Source organism: Porites lutea, chromosome 4 (genome assembly GCF_958299795.1).
Source record: "Porites lutea chromosome 4, jaPorLute2.1, whole genome shotgun sequence".
NCBI classification, from domain to species: domain Eukaryota; kingdom Metazoa; phylum Cnidaria; class Anthozoa; order Scleractinia; family Poritidae; genus Porites; species Porites lutea.
Genome location: NC_133204.1, coordinates 6,022,415 through 6,044,780, shown reverse-complemented (window position 1 = coordinate 6,044,780; position 22,366 = coordinate 6,022,415). Strand labels below are relative to the sequence as shown.

General features: G+C 44.3%; 1 protein-coding gene across 1 annotated transcript; it reads right to left on the bottom strand.

The window, feature by feature from the left end:
- Positions 1-14,795: 14,795 nt before the first annotated feature.
- On the bottom strand, positions 14,796-20,462 carry LOC140935450 (uncharacterized). The gene has a single exon (XM_073385000.1). It carries the CDS (start codon positions 20,458-20,460, stop codon positions 15,274-15,276), a length of 5,187 nt encoding a protein of 1,728 aa, XP_073241101.1. The 5' UTR covers positions 20,461-20,462; the 3' UTR covers positions 14,796-15,273.
- Between the last annotated feature and the right edge of the window lie 1,904 nt (positions 20,463-22,366).

Genomic DNA, 22,366 nt, shown 5'->3' with positions numbered 1-22,366 from the left:
TACCCCTGTCTTTCAAAGGTCAATGTCTCACTCAAATTTAGGGGGGGTTGTGTCTGGCTGGGTGCCATGTTGTTGCACAGACACGGGGCTATCGTCTGGTATGCATTTGGGGTAGCCTGGTTAAATTCCAGGGGGGTGGGGTTGTTGTAAAGACTATGCTTTGTGCTAGAGGGCGGATTCGCTGAGTTTTTGTACCGGGGCTACCCCTGTCTTTCAAAGGTCAATGTCTTACTCAAATTAAGGGGGGGTTGTGTCTGGCTGGGTGCCATGTTGTTGCACAGACACGGGGCTATCGTCTGGTATGCATTTGGGGTAGCCTGGTTAAATTCCAGGGGAGTGGGGTTGTTGTAAAGTTTGATGTGTTTTTGCACTCTTATGCAGTTTGTTTGTGCTGTTTGCATGCAAGCAATGACCCACCCTGTTGATAATGTTCCTAGTCAGCAAGCAGTTGAACTGCTGGTTTTAGGACTTGGTATTGTTGAGCAGTGTTGGCTTAGATTGTTTTTGGGAGACCAGCTTCAATTAAAAATGGGGTGAACTGGGGAATTGGCTTTGCAATCGGTGACACCGACACTAAAAATTGCTTCTTAAAATGCCTTATTTTCCAGATTAATGAGGAAAACTTCACTTTTGTTACTTTCAAGACAGATGATTCTATCAAATGGAAGCTCATGTATTCAATAATTTCTTTTTGAGGTGAGATTTTACTTTTCAAGTAACAAGGGCCATCAAATTAACAATCAGTGTGAGAGACTGACATTTTTTAGTAGCCCGGTTTTCAAAAAACCAGGTATATATCTCCAGGGATTCACCATCCAAATGCCTCTTTCACTGTAAAAAATAAAAATGTTAGTAGGAATTGACAGTTAAGATGCAGAAAGGTCAATAATTGGAGATATCTACCTGGAGTTTTGAAAACCGGGTTGCCTGAAATCTTAAGTCAAGTCCAGCACATTGCAGGCAATCTTTTAAAACTTAATTTGCTTAAAGCCCTGATACTTTTAGTGTAAAAATAACAATCTCGCTCTTCAGGACTAACCACCCTCACCTCTTAACCATGGGCTTCAAATAACTTCCTGGAAGTGACAGAAATCAGTGCAAATTCCAGAAAATTTGCACGAGGGGGGCAACAGTCCGTCCCGTAGGAACGGGCTGTTGCCCCCGTTGGCCCAGATAATATTTTTTGAGGGGGGCTTCCGTCAAACTAAGTGTCATGTTGTTGCACGGACACAGGGCTATCATCTGGTATGCCTTTGGGGTAGTCTGGTTAAATTCCAGGGGGGTGGGGTTGTTGTAAAGACTATGCTTTGTGCTAGAGTGCAGATTCGCTGGGTTTTTGTACCTGGGCTTACCCCTGTCTTTCAAAGCTCAATGTCTCCCTCAAATTAAGGGGGGGTTGTGTCTGGCTGGGTGTCATGTTGTTGCACAGACACAGGGCTATCATCTGGTATGCATTTGGGGTAGCCTGGTTAAATTCCAGGGGGGTGGGGTTGTTGTAAAGACTATGCTTTGTGCTAGAGTGCAGATTCGCTGGGTTTTTGTACCTGGGCTAACCCCTGTCTTTCAAAGCTCAATGTCTCCCTCAAATTAAGGGGGGGTTGTGTCTGGCTGGGTGTGATGTTGTTGCACAGACACAGGGCTATCATCTGGTATGCATTTGGGGTAGCCTGGTTAAATTCCAGGGGGGTGGGGTTGTTGTAAAGACTATGCTTTGTGCTAGAGTGCAGATTCGCTGGGTTTTTGTACCTGGGCTTACCCTTGTCTTTCAAAGCTCAATGTCTCCCTCAAATTAAGGGGGGGTTGTGTCTGGCTGGGTGTCATGTTGTTGCACAGACACAGGGCTATCATCTGGTATGCATTTGGGGTAGCCTGGTTAAATTCCAGGGGGGTGGGGTTGTTGTAAAGACTATGCTTTGTGCTAGAGTGCAGATTCGCTGGGTTTTTGTACCTGGGCTTACCCCTGTCTTTCAAAGCTCAATGTCTCCCTCAAATTAAGGGGGGGTTGTGTCTGGCTGGGTGTCATGTTGTTGCACAGACACAGGGCTATCATCTGGTATGCATTTGGGGTAGCCTGGTTAAATTCCAGGGGGGTGGGGTTGTTGTAAAGACTATGCTTTGTGCTAGAGTGCAGATTCGCTGGGTTTTTGTACCTGGACTTACCCCTGTCTTTCAAAGCTCAATGTCTCCCTCAAATTAAGGGGGGGTTGTGTCTGGCTGGGTGTCATGTTGTTGCACAGACACAGGGCTATCATCTGGTATGCATTTGGGGTAGCCTGGTTAAATTCCAGGGGGGTGGGGTTGTTGTAAAGACTATGCTTTGTGCTAGAGTGCAGATTCGCTGGGTTTTTGTACCTGGGCTTACCCCTGTCTTTCAAAGCTCAATGTCTCCCTCAAATTAAGGGGGGGTTGTGTCTGGCTGGGTGTCATGTTGTTGCACAGACACAGGGCTATCATCTGGTATGCATTTGGGGTAGCCTGGTTAAATTCCAGGGGGGTGGGGTTGTTGTAAAGACTATGCTTTGTGCTAGAGTGCAGATTCGCTGGGTTTTTGTACCTGGGCTTAACCCTCTCTTTCAAAGCTCAATGTCTCCCTTAAATTAAGGGGGGGTTGTGTCTGGCTGGGTGTCATGTTGTTGCACAGACACAGGGCTATCATCTGGTATGCATTTGGGGTAGTCTGGTTAAATTTCAGGGGGGTGGGGTTGTTGTAAAGACTATGCTTTGTGCTAGAGTGCAGATTCGCTGGGTTTTTGTACCTGGGCTTACCCCTGTCCTTCAAAGCCCAATGTCTCCCTCAAATTAAGGGGGGGTTGTGTCTAGCTGGGTGTCATGTTGTTGCACAGACACAGAGCTATCATCTGGTATGCATTTGGGGTAGCCTGGTTAAATTCCAGGGGGGTGGGGTTGTTGTAAAGACTATGCTTTGTGCTAGAGGGCGGATTCGCTGAGTTTTTGTACCGGGGCTACCCCTGTCTTTCAAAGGTCAATGTCTCACTCAAATTAAGGGGGGGTTGTGTCTGGCTGGGTGCCATGTTGTTGCACAGACACGGGGCTATCGTCTGGTATGCATTTGGGGTAGCCTGGTTAAATTCCAGGGGGGTGGGGTTGTTGTAAAGACTATGCTTTGTGCTAGAGGGCGGATTCGCTGAGTTTTTGTACCGGGGCTACCCCTGTCTTTCAAAGGTCAATGTCTTACTCAAGTTAAGGGGGGGTTGTGTCTGGCTGGGTGCCATGTTGTTGCACAGACACGGGGCTATCGTCTGGTATGCATTTGGGGTAGCCTGGTTAAATTCCAGGGGAGTGGGGTTGTTGTAAAGTTTGATGTGTTTTTGCACTCTTATGCAGTTTGTTTGTGCTGTTTGCATGCAAGCAATGACCCACCCTGTTGATAATGTTCCTAGTCAGCAAGCAGTTGAACTGCTGGTTTTAGGACTTGGTATTGTTGAGCAGTGTTGGCTTAGATTGTTTTTGGGAGACCAGCTTCAATTAAAAATGGGGTGAACTGGGGAATTGGCTTTGCAATCGGTGACACCGACACTAAAAATTGCTTCTTAAAATGCCTTATTTTCCAGATTAATGAGGAAAACTTCACTTTTGTTACTTTCAAGACAGATGATTCTATCAAATGGAAGCTCATGTATTCAATAATTTCTTTTTGAGGTGAGATTTTACTTTTCAAGTAACAAGGGCCATCAAATTAACAATCAGTGTGAGAGACTGACATTTTTTAGTAGCCCGGTTTTCAAAAAACCAGGTATATATCTCCAGGGATTCACCATCCAAATGCCTCTTTCACTGTAAAAAATAAAAATGTTAGTAGGAATTGACAGTTAAGATGCAGAAAGGTCAATAATTGGAGATAATTATCTCCAGGGATTCACCATCCAAATGCCTCTTTCACTGTAAAAAATAAAAATGTTAGTAGGAATTGACAGTTAAGATGCAGAAAGGTCAATAATTGGAGATATCTACCTGGAGTTTTGAAAACCGGGTTGCCTGAAATCTTAAGTCAAGTCCAGCACATTGCAGGCAATCTTTTAAAACTTAATTTGCTTAAAGCCCTGATACTTTTAGTGTAAAAATAACAATCTCGCTCTTCAGGACTAACCACCCTCACCTCTTAACCATGGGCTTCAAATAACTTCCTGGAAGTGACAGAAATCAGTGCAAATTCCAGAAAATTTGCACGAGGGGGGCAACAGTCCGTCCCGTAGGAACGGGCTGTTGCCCCCGTTGGCCCAGATAATATTTTTTGAGGGGGGCTTCCGTCAAACTAAGTGTCATGTTGTTGCACGGACACAGGGCTATCATCTGGTATGCCTTTGGGGTAGTCTGGTTAAATTCCAGGGGGGTGGGGTTGTTGTAAAGACTATGCTTTGTGCTAGAGTGCAGATTCGCTGGGTTTTTGTACCTGGGCTTACCCCTGTCTTTCAAAGCTCAATGTCTCCCTCAAATTAAGGGGGGGTTGTGTCTGGCTGGGTGTCATGTTGTTGCACAGACACAGGGCTATCATCTGGTATGCATTTGGGGTAGCCTGGTTAAATTCCAGGGGGGTGGGGTTGTTGTAAAGACTATGCTTTGTGCTAGAGTGCAGATTCGCTGGGTTTTTGTACCTGGGCTAACCCCTGTCTTTCAAAGCTCAATGTCTCCCTCAAATTAAGGGGGGGTTGTGTCTGGCTGGGTGTGATGTTGTTGCACAGACACAGGGCTATCATCTGGTATGCATTTGGGGTAGCCTGGTTAAATTCCAGGGGGGTGGGGTTGTTGTAAAGACTATGCTTTGTGCTAGAGTGCAGATTCGCTGGGTTTTTGTACCTGGGCTTACCCTTGTCTTTCAAAGCTCAATGTCTCCCTCAAATTAAGGGGGGGTTGTGTCTGGCTGGGTGTCATGTTGTTGCACAGACACAGGGCTATCATCTGGTATGCATTTGGGGTAGCCTGGTTAAATTCCAGGGGGGTGGGGTTGTTGTAAAGACTATGCTTTGTGCTAGAGTGCAGATTCGCTGGGTTTTTGTACCTGGGCTTACCCCTGTCTTTCAAAGCTCAATGTCTCCCTCAAATTAAGGGGGGGTTGTGTCTGGCTGGGTGTCATGTTGTTGCACAGACACAGGGCTATCATCTGGTATGCATTTGGGGTAGCCTGGTTAAATTCCAGGGGGGTGGGGTTGTTGTAAAGACTATGCTTTGTGCTAGAGTGCAGATTCGCTGGGTTTTTGTACCTGGACTTACCCCTGTCTTTCAAAGCTCAATGTCTCCCTCAAATTAAGGGGGGGTTGTGTCTGGCTGGGTGTCATGTTGTTGCACAGACACAGGGCTATCATCTGGTATGCATTTGGGGTAGCCTGGTTAAATTCCAGGGGGGTGGGGTTGTTGTAAAGACTATGCTTTGTGCTAGAGTGCAGATTCGCTGGGTTTTTGTACCTGGGCTTACCCCTGTCTTTCAAAGCTCAATGTCTCCCTCAAATTAAGGGGGGGTTGTGTCTGGCTGGGTGTCATGTTGTTGCACAGACACAGGGCTATCATCTGGTATGCATTTGGGGTAGCCTGGTTAAATTCCAGGGGGGTGGGGTTGTTGTAAAGACTATGCTTTGTGCTAGAGTGCAGATTCGCTGGGTTTTTGTACCTGGGCTTAACCCTCTCTTTCAAAGCTCAATGTCTCCCTTAAATTAAGGGGGGGTTGTGTCTGGCTGGGTGTCATGTTGTTGCACAGACACAGGGCTATCATCTGGTATGCATTTGGGGTAGTCTGGTTAAATTTCAGGGGGGTGGGGTTGTTGTAAAGACTATGCTTTGTGCTAGAGTGCAGATTCGCTGGGTTTTTGTACCTGGGCTTACCCCTGTCCTTCAAAGCCCAATGTCTCCCTCAAATTAAGGGGGGGTTGTGTCTAGCTGGGTGTCATGTTGTTGCACAGACACAGAGCTATCATCTGGTATGCATTTGGGGTAGCCTGGTTAAATTCCAGGGGGGTGGGGTTGTTGTAAAGACTATGCTTTGTGCTAGAGGGCGGATTCGCTGAGTTTTTGTACCGGGGCTACCCCTGTCTTTCAAAGGTCAATGTCTCACTCAAATTAAGGGGGGGTTGTGTCTGGCTGGGTGCCATGTTGTTGCACAGACACGGGGCTATCGTCTGGTATGCATTTGGGGTAGCCTGGTTAAATTCCAGGGGGGTGGGGTTGTTGTAAAGACTATGCTTTGTGCTAGAGGGCGGATTCGCTGAGTTTTTGTACCGGGGCTACCCCTGTCTTTCAAAGGTCAATGTCTTACTCAAGTTAAGGGGGGGTTGTGTCTGGCTGGGTGCCATGTTGTTGCACAGACACGGGGCTATCGTCTGGTATGCATTTGGGGTAGCCTGGTTAAATTCCAGGGGAGTGGGGTTGTTGTAAAGTTTGATGTGTTTTTGCACTCTTATGCAGTTTGTTTGTGCTGTTTGCATGCAAGCAATGACCCACCCTGTTGATAATGTTCCTAGTCAGCAAGCAGTTGAACTGCTGGTTTTAGGACTTGGTATTGTTGAGCAGTGTTGGCTTAGATTGTTTTTGGGAGACCAGCTTCAATTAAAAATGGGGTGAACTGGGGAATTGGCTTTGCAATCGGTGACACCGACACTAAAAATTGCTTCTTAAAATGCCTTATTTTCCAGATTAATGAGGAAAACTTCACTTTTGTTACTTTCAAGACAGATGATTCTATCAAATGGAAGCTCATGTATTCAATAATTTCTTTTTGAGGTGAGATTTTACTTTTCAAGTAACAAGGGCCATCAAATTAACAATCAGTGTGAGAGACTGACATTTTTTAGTAGCCCGGTTTTCAAAAAACCAGGTATATATCTCCAGGGATTCACCATCCAAATGCCTCTTTCACTGTAAAAAATAAAAATGTTAGTAGGAATTGACAGTTAAGATGCAGAAAGGTCAATAATTGGAGATAATTATCTCCAGGGATTCACCATCCAAATGCCTCTTTCACTGTAAAAAATAAAAATGTTAGTAGGAATTGACAGTTAAGATGCAGAAAGGTCAATAATTGGAGATATCTACCTGGAGTTTTGAAAACCGGGTTGCCTGAAATCTTAAGTCAAGTCCAGCACATTGCAGGCAATCTTTTAAAACTTAATTTGCTTAAAGCCCTGATACTTTTAGTGTAAAAATAACAATCTCGCTCTTCAGGACTAACCACCCTCACCTCTTAACCATGGGCTTCAAATAACTTCCTGGAAGTGACAGAAATCAGTGCAAATTCCAGAAAATTTGCACGAGGGGGGCAACAGTCCGTCCCGTAGGGACGGGCTGTTGCCCCCGTTGGCCCAGATAATATTTTTTGAGGGGGGCTTCCGTCAAACTAAGTGTCATGTTGTTGCACGGACACAGGGCTATCATCTGGTATGCATTTGGGGTAGTCTGGTTAAATTCCAGGGGGGTGGGGTTGTTGTAAAGACTATGCTTTGTGCTAGAGTGCAGATTCGCTGGGTTTTTGTACCTGGGCTTACCCCTGTCTTTCAAAGCTCAATGTCTCCCTCAAATTAAGGGGGGGTTGTGTCTGGCTGGGTGTCATGTTGTTGCACAGACACAGGGCTATCATCTGGTATGCATTTGGGGTAGCCTGGTTAAATTCCAGGGGGGTGGGGTTGTTGTAAAGACTATGCTTTGTGCTAGAGTGCAGATTCGCTGGGTTTTTGTACCTGGGCTTACCCCTGTCTTTCAAAGCTCAATGTCTCCCTCAAATTAAGCGGGGGTTGTGTCTGGCTGGGTGTCATGTTGTTGCACAGACACAGGGCTATCATCTGGTATGCATTTGGGGTAGCCTGGTTAAATTCCAGGGGGGTGGGGTTGTTGTAAAGACTATGCTTTGTGCTAGAGTGCAGATTCGCTGGGTTTTTGTACCTGGGCTTACCCCTGTCCTTCAAAGCCCAATGTCTCCCTCAAATTAAGGGGGGGTTGTGTCTAGCTGGGTGTCATGTTGTTGCACAGACACAGGGCTATCATCTGGTATGCATTTGGGGTAGCCTGGTTAAATTCCAGGGGGGTGGGGTTGTTGTAAAGACTATGCTTTGTGCTAGAGGGCGGATTCGCTGAGTTTTTGTACCGGGGCTACCCCTGTCTTTCAAAGGTCAATGTCTCACTCAAATTAAGGGGGGGTTGTGTCTGGCTGGGTGCCATGTTGTTGCACAGACACGGGGCTATCGTCTGGTATGCATTTGGGGTAGCCTGGTTAAATTCCAGGGGGGTGGGGTTGTTGTAAAGACTATGCTTTGTGCTAGAGGGCGGATTCGCTGAGTTTTTGTACCGGGGCTACCCCTGTCTTTCAAAGGTCAATGTCTTACTCAAATTAAGGGGGGGTTGTGTCTGGCTGGGTGTCATGTTGTTGCACAGACACAGGGCTATCATCTGGTATGCATTTGGGGTAGCCTGGTTAAATTCCAGGGGAGTGGGGTTGTTGTAAAGTTTGATGTGTTTTTGCACTCTTATGCAGTTTGTTTGTGCTGTTTGCATGCAAGCAATGACCCACCCTGTTGATAATGTTCCTAGTCAGCAAGCAGTTGAACTGCTGGTTTTAGGACTTGGTATTGTTGAGCAGTGTTGGCTTAGATCGTTTTTGGGAGACCAGCTTCAATTAAAAATGGGGTGAACTGGGGAATTGGCTTTGCAATCGGTGACACCGACACTAAAAATTGCTTCTTAAAATGCCTTATTTTCCAGATTAATGAGGAAAACTTCACTTTTGTTACTTTCAAGACAGATGATTCTATCAAATGGAAGCTCATGTATTCAATAATTTCTTTTTGAGGTGAGATTTTACTTTTCAAGTAACAAGGGCCATCAAATTAACAATCAGTGTGAGAGACTGACATTTTTTAGTAGCCCGGTTTTCAAAAAACCAGGTATATATCTCCAGGGATTCACCATCCAAATGCCTCTTTCACTGTAAAAAATAAAAATGTTAGTAGGAATTGACAGTTAAGATGCAGAAAGGTCAATAATTGGAGATAATTATCTCCAGGGATTCACCATCCAAATGCCTCTTTCACTGTAAAAAATAAAAATGTTAGTAGGAATTGACAGTTAAGATGCAGAAAGGTCAATAATTGGAGATATCTACCTGGAGTTTTGAAAACCGGGTTGCCTGAAATCTTAAGTCAAGTCCAGCACATTGCAGGCAATCTTTTAAAACTTAATTTGCTTAAAGCCCTGATACTTTTAGTGTAAAAATAACAATCTCGCTCTTCAGGACTAACCACCCTCACCTCTTAACCATGGGCTTCAAATAACTTCCTGGAAGTGACAGAAATCAGTGCAAATTCCAGAAAATTTGCACGAGGGGGGCAACAGTCCGTCCCGTAGGGACGGGCTGTTGCCCCCGTTGGCCCAGATAATATTTTTTGAGGGGGGCTTCCGTCAAACTAAGTGTCATGTTGTTGCACGGACACAGGGCTATCATCTGGTATGCATTTGGGGTAGTCTGGTTAAATTCCAGGGGGGTGGGGTTGTTGTAAAGACTATGCTTTGTGCTAGAGTGCAGATTCGCTGGGTTTTTGTACCTGGGCTTACCCCTGTCTTTCAAAGCTCAATGTCTCCCTCAAATTAAGGGGGGGTTGTGTCTGGCTGGGTGTCATGTTGTTGCACAGACACAGGGCTATCATCTGGTATGCATTTGGGGTAGCCTGGTTAAATTCCAGGGGGGTGGGGTTGTTGTAAAGACTATGCTTTGTGCTAGAGTGCAGATTCGCTGGGTTTTTGTACCTGGGCTTACCCCTGTCTTTCAAAGCTCAATGTCTCCCTCAAATTAAGCGGGGGTTGTGTCTGGCTGGGTGTCATGTTGTTGCACAGACACAGGGCTATCATCTGGTATGCATTTGGGGTAGCCTGGTTAAATTCCAGGGGGGTGGGGTTGTTGTAAAGACTATGCTTTGTGCTAGAGTGCAGATTCGCTGGGTTTTTGTACCTGGGCTTACCCCTGTCCTTCAAAGCCCAATGTCTCCCTCAAATTAAGGGGGGGTTGTGTCTAGCTGGGTGTCATGTTGTTGCACAGACACAGGGCTATCATCTGGTATGCATTTGGGGTAGCCTGGTTAAATTCCAGGGGGGTGGGGTTGTTGTAAAGACTATGCTTTGTGCTAGAGGGCGGATTCGCTGAGTTTTTGTACCGGGGCTACCCCTGTCTTTCAAAGGTCAATGTCTCACTCAAATTAAGGGGGGGTTGTGTCTGGCTGGGTGCCATGTTGTTGCACAGACACGGGGCTATCGTCTGGTATGCATTTGGGGTAGCCTGGTTAAATTCCAGGGGGGTGGGGTTGTTGTAAAGACTATGCTTTGTGCTAGAGGGCGGATTCGCTGAGTTTTTGTACCGGGGCTACCCCTGTCTTTCAAAGGTCAATGTCTTACTCAAATTAAGGGGGGGTTGTGTCTGGCTGGGTGTCATGTTGTTGCACAGACACAGGGCTATCATCTGGTATGCATTTGGGGTAGCCTGGTTAAATTCCAGGGGAGTGGGGTTGTTGTAAAGTTTGATGTGTTTTTGCACTCTTATGCAGTTTGTTTGTGCTGTTTGCATGCAAGCAATGACCCACCCTGTTGATAATGTTCCTAGTCAGCAAGCAGTTGAACTGCTGGTTTTAGGACTTGGTATTGTTGAGCAGTGTTGGCTTAGATCGTTTTTGGGAGACCAGCTTCAATTAAAAATGGGGTGAACTGGGGAATTGGCTTTGCAATCGGTGACACCGACACTAAAAATTGCTTCTTAAAATGCCTTATTTTCCAGATTAATGAGGAAAACTTCACTTTTGTTACTTTCAAGACAGATGATTCTATCAAATGGAAGCTCATGTATTCAATAATTTCTTTTTGAGGTGAGATTTTACTTTTCAAGTAACAAGGGCCATCAAATTAACAATCAGTGTGAGAGACTGACATTTTTTAGTAGCCCGGTTTTCAAAAAACCAGGTATATATCTCCAGGGATTCACCATCCAAATGCCTCTTTCACTGTAAAAAATAAAAATGTTAGTAGGAATTGACAGTTAAGATGCAGAAAGGTCAATAATTGGAGATAATTATCTCCAGGGATTCACCATCCAAATGCCTCTTTCACTGTAAAAAATAAAAATGTTAGTAGGAATTGACAGTTAAGATGCAGAAAGGTCAATAATTGGAGATATCTACCTGGAGTTTTGAAAACCGGGTTGCCTGAAATCTTAAGTCAAGTCCAGCACATTGCAGGCAATCTTTTAAAACTTAATTTGCTTAAAGCCCTGATACTTTTAGTGTAAAAATAACAATCTCGCTCTTCAGGACTAACCACCCTCACCTCTTAACCATGGGCTTCAAATAACTTCCTGGAAGTGACAGAAATCAGTGCAAATTCCAGAAAATTTGCACGAGGGGGGCAACAGTCCGTCCCGTAGGGACGGGCTGTTGCCCCCGTTGGCCCAGATAATATTTTTTGAGGGGGGCTTCCGTCAAACTAAGTGTCATGTTGTTGCACGGACACAGGGCTATCATCTGGTATGCATTTGGGGTAGCCTGGTTAAATTCCAGGGGGGTGGGGTTGTTGTAAAGACTATGCTTTGTGCTAGAGTGCAGATTCGCTGGGTTTTTGTACCTGGGCTTACCCCTGTCTTTCAAAGCTCAATGTCTCCCTCAAATTAAGGGGGAGTTGTGTCTGGCTGGGTGTCATGTTGTTGCACAGACACAGGGCTATCATCTGGTATGCATTTGGGGTAGCCTGGTTAAATTCCAGGGGGGTGGGGTTGTTGTAAAGACTATGCTTTGTGCTAGAGTGCAGATTCGCTGGGTTTTTGTACCTGGGCTTACCCCTGTCTTTCAAAGCTCAATGTCTCCCTCAAATTAAGCGGGGGTTGTGTCTGGCTGGGTGTCATGTTGTTGCACAGACACAGGGCTATCATCTGGTATGCATTTGGGGTAGCCTGGTTAAATTCCAGGGGGGTGGGGTTGTTGTAAAGACTATGCTTTGTGCTAGAGTGCAGATTCGCTGGGTTTTTGTACCTGGGCTTAGCCCTGTCCTTCAAAGCCCAATGTCTCCCTCAAATTAAGGGGGGGTTGTGTCTAGCTGGGTGTCATGTTGTTGCACAGACACAGGGCTATCATCTGGTATGCATTTGGGGTAGCCTGGTTAAATTCCAGGGGGGTGGGGTTGTTGTAAAGACTATGCTTTGTGCTAGAGGGCGGATTCGCTGAGTTTTTGTACCGGGGCTACCCCTGTCTTTCAAAGGTCAATGTCTCACTCAAATTAAGGGGGGGTTGTGTCTGGCTGGGTGCCATGTTGTTGCACAGACACGGGGCTATCGTCTGGTATGCATTTGGGGTAGCCTGGTTAAATTCCAGGGGGGTGGGGTTGTTGTAAAGACTATGCTTTGTGCTAGAGGGCGGATTCGCTGAGTTTTTGTACCGGGGCTACCCCTGTCTTTCAAAGGTCAATGTCTTACTCAAATTAAGGGGGGGTTGTGTCTGGCTGGGTGTCATGTTGTTGCACAGACACAGGGCTATCATCTGGTATGCATTTGGGGTAGCCTGGTTAAATTCCAGGGGAGTGGGGTTGTTGTAAAGTTTGATGTGTTTTTGCACTCTTATGCAGTTTGTTTGTGCTGTTTGCATGCAAGCAATGACCCACCCTGTTGATAATGTTCCTAGTCAGCAAGCAGTTGAACTGCTGGTTTTAGGACTTGGTATTGTTGAGCAGTGTTGGCTTAGATCGTTTTTGGGAGACCAGCTTCAATTAAAAATGGGGTGAACTGGGGAATTGGCTTTGCAATCGGTGACACCGACACTAAAAATTGCTTCTTAAAATGCCTTATTTTCCAGATTAATGAGGAAAACTTCACTTTTGTTACTTTCAAGACAGATGATTCTATCAAATGGAAGCTCATGTATTCAATAATTTCTTTTTGAGGTGAGATTTTACTTTTCAAGTAACAAGGGCCATCAAATTAACAATCAGTGTGAGAGACTGACATTTTTTAGTAGCCCGGTTTTCAAAAAACCAGGTATATATCTCCAGGGATTCACCATCCAAATGCCTCTTTCACTGTAAAAAATAAAAATGTTAGTAGGAATTGACAGTTAAGATGCAGAAAGGTCAATAATTGGAGATAATTATCTCCAGGGATTCACCATCCAAATGCCTCTTTCACTGTAAAAAATAAAAATGTTAGTAGGAATTGACAGTTAAGATGCAGAAAGGTCAATAATTGGAGATATCTACCTGGAGTTTTGAAAACCGGGTTGCCTGAAATCTTAAGTCAAGTCCAGCACATTGCAGGCAATCTTTTAAAACTTAATTTGCTTAAAGCCCTGATACTTTTAGTGTAAAAATAACAATCTCGCTCTTCAGGACTAACCACCCTCACCTCTTAACCATGGGCTTCAAATAACTTCCTGGAAGTGACAGAAATCAGTGCAAATTCCAGAAAATTTGCACGAGGGGGGCAACAGTCCGTCCCGTAGGGACGGGCTGTTGCCCCCGTTGGCCCAGATAATATTTTTTGAGGGGGGCTTCCGTCAAACTAAGTGTCATGTTGTTGCACGGACACAGGGCTATCATCTGGTATGCATTTGGGGTAGTCTGGTTAAATTCCAGGGGGGTGGGGTTGTTGTAAAGACTATGCTTTGTGCTAGAGTGCAGATTCGCTGGGTTTTTGTACCTGGGCTTACCCCTGTCTTTCAAAGCTCAATGTCTCCCTCAAATTAAGGGGGGGTTGTGTCTGGCTGGGTGTCATGTTGTTGCACAGACACAGGGCTATCATCTGGTATGCATTTGGGGTAGCCTGGTTAAATTCCAGGGGGGTGGGGTTGTTGTAAAGACTATGCTTTGTGCTAGAGTGCAGATTCGCTGGGTTTTTGTACCTGGGCTTACCCCTGTCTTTCAAAGCTCAATGTCTCCCTCAAATTAAGGGGGGGTTGTGTCTGGCTGGGTGTCATGTTGTTGCACAGACACAGGGCTATCATCTGGTATGCATTTGGAGTTTCTTGGCTTATTAGTCGACTAATTTTGTTTAAATAAGTTTTTTGATAGGTCTTAAGTCATTGAATTTTTGGAGATGACTCTTAAATAACTTTAGTCTTTTTTTCTTATTTTTTAAAACAGGCACACCCAGCGACTGTTTACTTTATATTTTGTCTACGGAGAGGGAGAACAGGCCTATTATTTTCTGCTGCTTGAGGATTGCTTAAAATCTGCTTATGAATATTGATCTATTCATATACAAATTTTGAAACTTAGTTAATGAATTTCCATTATTTTATTTTAAGTTTAATTCTTCACATTTTACCCCCCAGTCTAGGCTATTTATCGTAGGCAGAAAAAATGGAAAATTTCGGACTCTAAAATGTGATGTTCCTAACAGGAATCAATTATGCAGTTTTAACTTTTTTAATACCTTTAAGTGCATCTAATATTTACGGTAAATTAACGGTGAAGCCCTCGTATTTTTCAAAAGACTCAAAATACCGTAGGATGACCGAACTGATACACAAAATTTTATAGCGACACTGACGATGCATTTCTAGAGATTTAAAAATACTCTGGATAGCCTAAGAAGTGTTTAAAATATATTAGGAGGAAATTGTCGTTGGGGGTGCCCGCGCAAAGGAGTTTATGTTATAAAAAATTATGTACGGAAGTGATATGAGCCTTGCTTTTGTTAAAGTCTCGGTACCGTTGAGGTAAAATTATCTTAATATTACTTGACTGCAACAAAAATAAATGAAAATTTTCGCAGAATTTCCCACTTGCGATAGAGAGAGATTCCGCACACGCTGGTTCAACAATCGAGGACTGTATACTTTCGTACAAATCTGACTTTATTCTTCCTAATTCAACATTACACGTTCCGTTCTACGATCAATTTCAATCTAACTAAATTCTACAAAAATGCTGCGTATATTAGCTAAGGAAGTCCACACCCAGATGCGTAATTCCGGCGTGGTCACAATAATCAAATGCGGTCCAAGTTCTTTGCTCACGTTTAACATCGATTCGTGGGCACTAATTTCAACTAATTTCCTATTAAGCGTGGGTTTACTTGACAATCATGGTGCTAATCCTTATGTGCGGTTACGCTAGTAATACCCGATTAAATACAACATTGATTAATTCTAATTATCTTATCCCACGATATTTCCTGTTACAATCTAAACATCTGTTTTAGCGGTGGCGAGATAATGGCTTATTTTATCAACTACTGAAAATTTAATGAAATAAGAAAATACAATCATAAGCATTCTAACGTTTCACAACACTCTCCCCCCTTTGACTCGTCTACGAGTCAAGCATTAAGTTAGTTTTCCAACGCGCATCTGCTGCTGCAGCGCGTCTAGGGTTGCGCCTAAGGTTTTTTGTACCCTCTTTTACACTTTCCCGCGGCGCTTCGGGTAGAATCTCGGTTTGCACTTCTATGGGGTAGAGTTTCTGAACGGGTCTAGACATACGCGAGGGCTTTCCCTTGGCAATGACTCGAATGTTTGCCCCCCTTACCACATTATCGTTTCCCTTGATAAGACTCTCAATAACTGCTAATCTCCACTCTCCACGCCTCTTACTCTCGTCGTACACTGTGACTACATCACCTATCTGTACAGACCTCGGGTCTTTACTTACCTTGGTCCGATGGAACTCGCGTAAGTCAGTTAAGTACTCACGCCTCCACCGATTCCAAAAATGCGCTAATCTAACGCTCAAATACCTGAATCTCCTAGTGTATCTACTCTCACCTTCTTCTTCGTCCTCCACGATTTCATCTGGCACTGTTTTAATTCTTCTTCCGAAAATCAAATGCGACGGGGTAAGAACTTCCTCGCCCGCTTCATCATACTCGTAAGTTAAGGGCCGGGAGTTTAAAGTCCCCTCTACTTCGATCAACACAGTAAACAATTCGTCAAAGGTCAGTCTTGCGTTACCTAACACCTTTCTCAAACAACGCTTAACACATCCAACCATTCTTTCAAAAAACCCTCCCCACCAAGGTGCTCTCTCTAAGTTGAACTTCCATTCGATCATTTTGCCGGACAATTCGTTAGCGACTTCTGGGTGATTGAAAAGGTTCTTGAGAGCTTTATCAGCGGCTTTGAAGGTTTTGGCGTTGTCAGATATAATTAAAACTGGTGTCCCTCGTCTCCCTGCAAATCGCCGCAAAGCCCGGATAAACGCTCCCGTTGACAAATCTTCTACAAGTTCCAAGTGAATTGCTCGCGTCACGCAACACGAGAATAACGCGATGTACACCTTTTTCATTGTCGTGGTTCGCTCTTTGACGTAAAGCGGCCCTGCGAAATCAACTCCTACCTTTGAAAACGCCGGCGCTTCCGTGACTCGAAATTCTGGTAATGCTGCACTGCGCGGTGTACTATAAGCTTTCCCTTCTAACTTTCTACAGACTACACATTTACTAATGACCTTCTTCACGTGTTGTCGGCCTTTCGGAACCCAAAACTTTGATCTTAGCTCTGCGAGTGTTTCTCTCACGCCGCCGTGAAGCACTCTCTCGTGACATTCTTCGATTGTTTTTGTTGTGTAGGCGTGATCTTTCGGCAAGATAATTGGTTTCTGTGCTTCTACTTCTAAGTCTGAATGCTCTAACCTTCCGAAACATCTTAGAACGCCTCCGACCGTCTCTAGGCCTAACACCCTTTCTAAATTCGGAAAATTTTTCTGGCGCTTCAAACCTTGCTGGGCTGCTTTTACCCATTCGTTTTCAGCGTTGATCAACTCTTCCCTCGTCAACCTACCTTTTCTCTTCGCACATCTTGGTTTCGAATTTTGGACGAAACGTAACACCCATGCTGTCACTCTGAGCAGTTTTCTCAAAGTACCATGTCGCTCAATATCTACTACCTTTGCAACAGAGGCTGAGTCTTGTACGTCTACAATCATTACCGTCGACGTCTTTTTCATTTCTTCTTGGCTCTCTGACGTAGAGGTGATTGCCTGGCTTGTTGGCCAACTGCTCTCTTCTTGAGTCAACCAAGGTGGTCCCTTCCACCACAGTTCCTCATCTTTCAGTTTGGAACCCAGCGCTCCTCTTGAACCAATGTCCGCAGGATTGTCTTCTCCCGGGCAGTGTCTCCATTCATCTTTAGCTGAAAGCTTGAGGACCTCGTTCACCCTGTGTCTCACAAATTGTTTCCACTCCCCCCTGTTTTGAATCCAGCAGATTGCCGTTTTACTGTCTAACCAGTATCTGGTACCGTTAAGGGTCACTTGTTCTTCTAGGGCATTCTTCACCGTGCTCATTAACTGGGCAAGAATTCTCGCGGACATAAGCTCTAGTCTGGGGATAGTCAGTTCCTTTAGTGGTGCCACTCTCGACCTCGAAGTCAACAATCTTACGTGAACCCCGTCCCACGTTCGGTAAACAAAGTAAACAACAGCGCAGTACGCTTTGTTACTCGCATCGCCGAAACCATGCAAGTAACACTCAAGCACCTCTTGTTTTAAACTATCGTAAACGCACCTACTAATCGCGATCCCTTTAATCTTAGACAAATCTAAAACCCAATCGTTCCATTTCTTTTTAGCTTCGCCATTGAGCTCATCATCCCAGCCTATACTATCCCGACACAACTCTTGGAACAACATTTTCATGCACACAATGACGGGACTTATAATTCCTAGAGGGTCAAACATGCTGGCCAAAACACTTAGCAAGTTCCGCTTAGTCGGTGGGATTTCTTGTGCTTTTGCCACAATCTTCTCGAAGTTGAAGTGGATAACATCATTCTCAAAATCCCACGGAAGGCCCAAAACCTTAGGACATTTTTTACTCACCTCCGATCCTAGCGTGAACTTCGCGAAAGATTCCTCTTCGGTTGTCACGCTTGCGTTTTCTGGTTTCCGGTTCTCATCTTGCTCAATTAAATCTTTCAACGCCTTGTCGTTAGTCATCCACTTACGCAATTTGAACCCTCCACTCGCTAGCCTATTTTTGGACTTCTCGTACAACGTGAAGGCTTTAGCAGTGTTGTCCTCGCCAGTCACCAGGTCGTCTACGTAAAAGCTTTCGATCATTCTTCTCACAAATTCTGGATCTTCATCTTTAAATTTCGAGATATGGTGTCTAAGCGTGGCATTCAGAAGGAAAGGAGACGCGTTTAAACCAAACACTACACGACAAAAACGATACACGACAATCTCGCTTGAGGGGTCACTCACGCCATCTAGCCACAAAAACCTCAGGAAATCTCTGTCTTCCTTATCCACCTCAATGTTCAAAAACGCCTTTTCTATATCGCCAATCAGTGCTACCCTTTTCTCTCTAAACCTCAACAATATGTCGAACAGCAATGGGGTAAGAGACGGTCCTTTGTGTAAACAGTCGTTCAATGATGCGCTTTCCTTACCTGATTTTGCTGACGCGTCATACACCACTCTCAGTTTGGTTGTGCTGGCTTCTTTGCGTATGACGGCCAAATGTGGGATATAATGGACTCTATCCGCCTTTCCTGATTCTTCCACTCTTTCTATCACTCCTGAAGCTAACTGTTCTTTGATAACTGAGTCATACTCCCTCAACACTTCTGGCTCTTTCCTAAGCTTTCTTACCTGTCCTTTCATGCGTGACAAACTCAATTCGTAATTACTGTCTAAAACATCACGCCCTTCCTTCCACGGCAGCTTTACTGAATACCTCTTTCCGTTGAACGTAATGTTGTCTACAAATTCCTCGTACACTCCGTCATTCTCTGTTATTCCTAACGTTTCTAAATCCCAAAGAACCTGAACATCTCGCTCTAACCTTCCTGGAACTGTACTATCTCTTCCTATAATATTTACACTAACTGCTCGCTCTCTATCTGTCGACTGACTAGACTCTAAGGGACCAGAAACAACCCATCCCAATTGCGTTTCTATGGCTACGGGTTCCCCTACACCTCCCCGAACAACATTGCCAGTTTGAAAACTCCACAAATAATCTGCCCCGATGAGGACATCTATTTCTAACTGATCTTTGTGTTGGCAAACATCAGAGAGCCATATGTTTGCCAAATGAGGGTAGTTCCCACGCACTAATTCCAGATGCTCGTTCTGAACTCTCGAGATTTCGGGAACAACAAAAGCTTCGACATAAATTGCGTTCCCTCCCCCTACTGGGGTCAAATGCATTCCGACTACGTCCCTCAAGTTTGAACCCGCTGCTCGCTGCCCAAAGGTGTTGACAGCGAGCCACTCTTTCCGGAGAGTTTCTAAACTAAACATTCGCGCCACGTGCGCCGTAACAAAAGACGTGTGACTAGCGGTATCAAAAAGCACTCTTATTCGCGCGTTGCCCTTCCCTGCTACTTGAGCTTGTGCCGTTTGTAAAGCAACACTATTCCCGGTTTCTATGTGCATACTATTGCCCACTGACTCAACGTTACTTGGTTCATTTTCTGACGCTCCCCCCTCCCCTGGGGATTCGGCACTACAAATAGACGAATGATGTTTCCTTTTACAAAACTTACAAGTTAAATTAGCTCTACAGTCTTTAGAAAGATGTCCCTTTCGAATACAACTAAAACAACGACCAAACTTAATTAGTAATTGCTTACGCTCGCTGACGTTCTTGACTTTTTGGCAATCCTCGTGTTTGTGTCCTCCTAAGCAAAACGCACAGTTCTGATAATTCGCCTGTTTTCCAGTGTGCATGGTGTGTTTCTTTTTCACTGATTCGTCACGAGAGCTCCTCGCGTGTCGTGCGCTTCTGTTGTACTCCTCTCGCAGCTCGACCTCGTGGCCCAGGACGTCCAACAACTGCTCCAGGTTCCATTCGTGATGGTCCTCTCCCCTTGTGATGGTCAAACGGAGCTGCTCTGGTAGTTTTTCCAACAGCGACGGCACCACGATGGCGGAGTAGGTCTCTTGGTCTACGCCAAGCGCTTCCAATGCCCGGTACTTTGTCTCGGCAACGTCATACATTGTCCTCAATCGCTGTGTGTCTCGTTCTCCGTAAATTGGCTCCAAGTTCAACAAGTCGTTTATGTATGTTCTCTGGATAACTTTCTGTTTACCGTAACGTTTCTTTAGAAGTTGTATCGCGGCTTTGTAGTTCGCTGAAGTGAGGGAAAATCCTGCGATCGCCGACCGCGCTGGCTCGATCAGGAGGCCTCGCAAATAGGAGAATTTATCTATTTCGGCCAATGTCTCGTTTCGGTCGATAGCGCTTTCAAAGGAGTCCCAAAACTCCTGCCATTCGCTGATGTTTCCCCCAAACTTGCGTACCTCGAGTTTCGGCAATTTCGCTCGAACTGTAGCAGTCTGCGGGACCGGCCATGGATTGAATGGAGCTTGATTGGCGTGCAAATCTGCGGAGGGGCTAGGCAGCGACGGTGGTACATTCGTAACGTTAGCAACATTCGCGGTTACAATCTTTTCTATTGCAGACAAACGCATCTTTACGTCAAACTTTAACGTGTTGGTGTCCATCAACTCTGTAGACAAATCTTCGTCGGTCAACTCTTCATCTGCCTCCATCAGAGCTAAAATTTGATCGCTCAGGGTTGTGACTTTCTGCAGCTGTTCTTGTAGCGATTCTTTCCACTGAGCCAGTTCATCCTTTCTTTCTGGGGAGTAATCGGCAAGGCATTCGTCCACTTTATTCAAGGCGTGCTTCAAGTAACTCTTGTGGCCCGATCTTGACTTTTTCTTGTTTTTCAGCTCACTCATCTTCGTTCACTATCCGGCTCGAAGGACCAGGTTTCGCAGAATTTCCCACTTGCGATAGAGAGAGATTCCGCACACGCTGGTTCAACAATCGAGGACTGTATACTTTCGTACAAATCTGACTTTATTCTTCCTAATTCAACATTACACGTTCCGTTCTACGATCAATTTCAATCTAACTAAATTCTACAAAAATGCTGCGTATATTAGCTAAGGAAGTCCACACCCAGATGCGTAATTCCGGCGTGGTCACAATAATCAAATGCGGTCCAAGTTCTTTGCTCACGTTTAACATCGATTCGTGGGCACTAATTTCAACTAATTTCCTATTAAGCGTGGGTTTACTTGACAATCATGGTGCTAATCCTTATGTGCGGTTACGCTAGTAATACCCGATTAAATACAACATTGATTAATTCTAATTATCTTATCCCACGATATTTCCTGTTACAATCTAAACATCTGTTTTAGCGGTGGCGAGATAATGGCTTATTTTATCAACTACTGAAAATTTAATGAAATAAGAAAATACAATCATAAGCATTCTAACGTTTCACAACAAAAATGCTGCAACGAAAGATACTTGTTATTTCTTTCTCCTCCCGTGTTTTTTTTTTAAGCTTCCCATTAAATTTGTGACTTAGACAGTGATCTTTAAATCTTTGATTGCAAAAAGATTCGAACGAGCGGGAAGATAGTTTCTCACCATTTACAAGTGTTGCCTCTTTGTAGACTACAAACGTACATCAGTAAGGGGCATATGTATATCGTAGCGTAACATAGAAACGTCCTTCCTGTTAAGGGGAATGATCCATATGATGTAATTATGATCTGGCTGGCAAATTATGCAGTCGGATAAAGTGGAGTGAAGACTTTATTTAGACAGCAGATAACCTTTTTACAGTTAAAACTCATTTATTTGTGGCCCTCTATTAACAGAAAAAAAATATATAAAAATCAGATCATTCAGCAATGGTAAGAGAGAGACAAAAAAAGTTACAGAAATGAAAACTGTAATAATCACAATTAAAAATAAATAAGACTGTAAAAAGATCTATTTCAGTCGTATTTTTATCTTTTCTTTATTTTTGCTATTTAAACTAACTAAAAAAAGTGTCTCAGCTCGGGTTTACTGCACTTTTAAAGCCAATACTGTTACGTCATATTTCAAGGAAGCAAACCTTGCTTCACTTTCTCTGAGATGAGAGTTCTTTGAATGAGTCAGATCGCGGATCTCTTGATCTTGCTTGACGCTTCGATTTCGTAAAGATTTTAGATACTTAAGTCGGTTATTAGTCTTGTCACAAACTTGACAGGTATCGAGCCTAGATTTTCTGAAGCTAAGAACATCTTTCAATTCGGTGTTAAAGATATTTCTAAAAGTTGAAAAACTTATAACAGGTCCTTTGTTTTTTCTTTTTAACCTGGTCGTCTTGACATCAGGATGTTCACGAACATATTCCGACCACATTTTTCGTAGTGTTTCATTGGATTCAAAATACTTTTTGCTGCCACTTCGCGATCTTCTATAATGAGACTCGGACGCGTCATGTGAAAGTATAAAGTCGATGACGGTCTGTTTTGTTTCAGGCAAAAGTCTTCGAGGAGTGGTTTGCCCTCTTTGGTCGGGCTCTATAAATGGTCCTTCAGGGCTCATTTTTTTTAGCAGACATTCTATTTTATGCTTTGAGATACCATAAACCTTGAGGAACGCAGT

What these genes read in the sequence shown, in the direction of transcription:
- LOC140935450 (XM_073385000.1), bottom strand. Translation starts at nt 20,460, where the DNA reads ATGGAGGCAGATGAAGAGTTGACCGACGAAGATTTGTCTACAGAGTTG.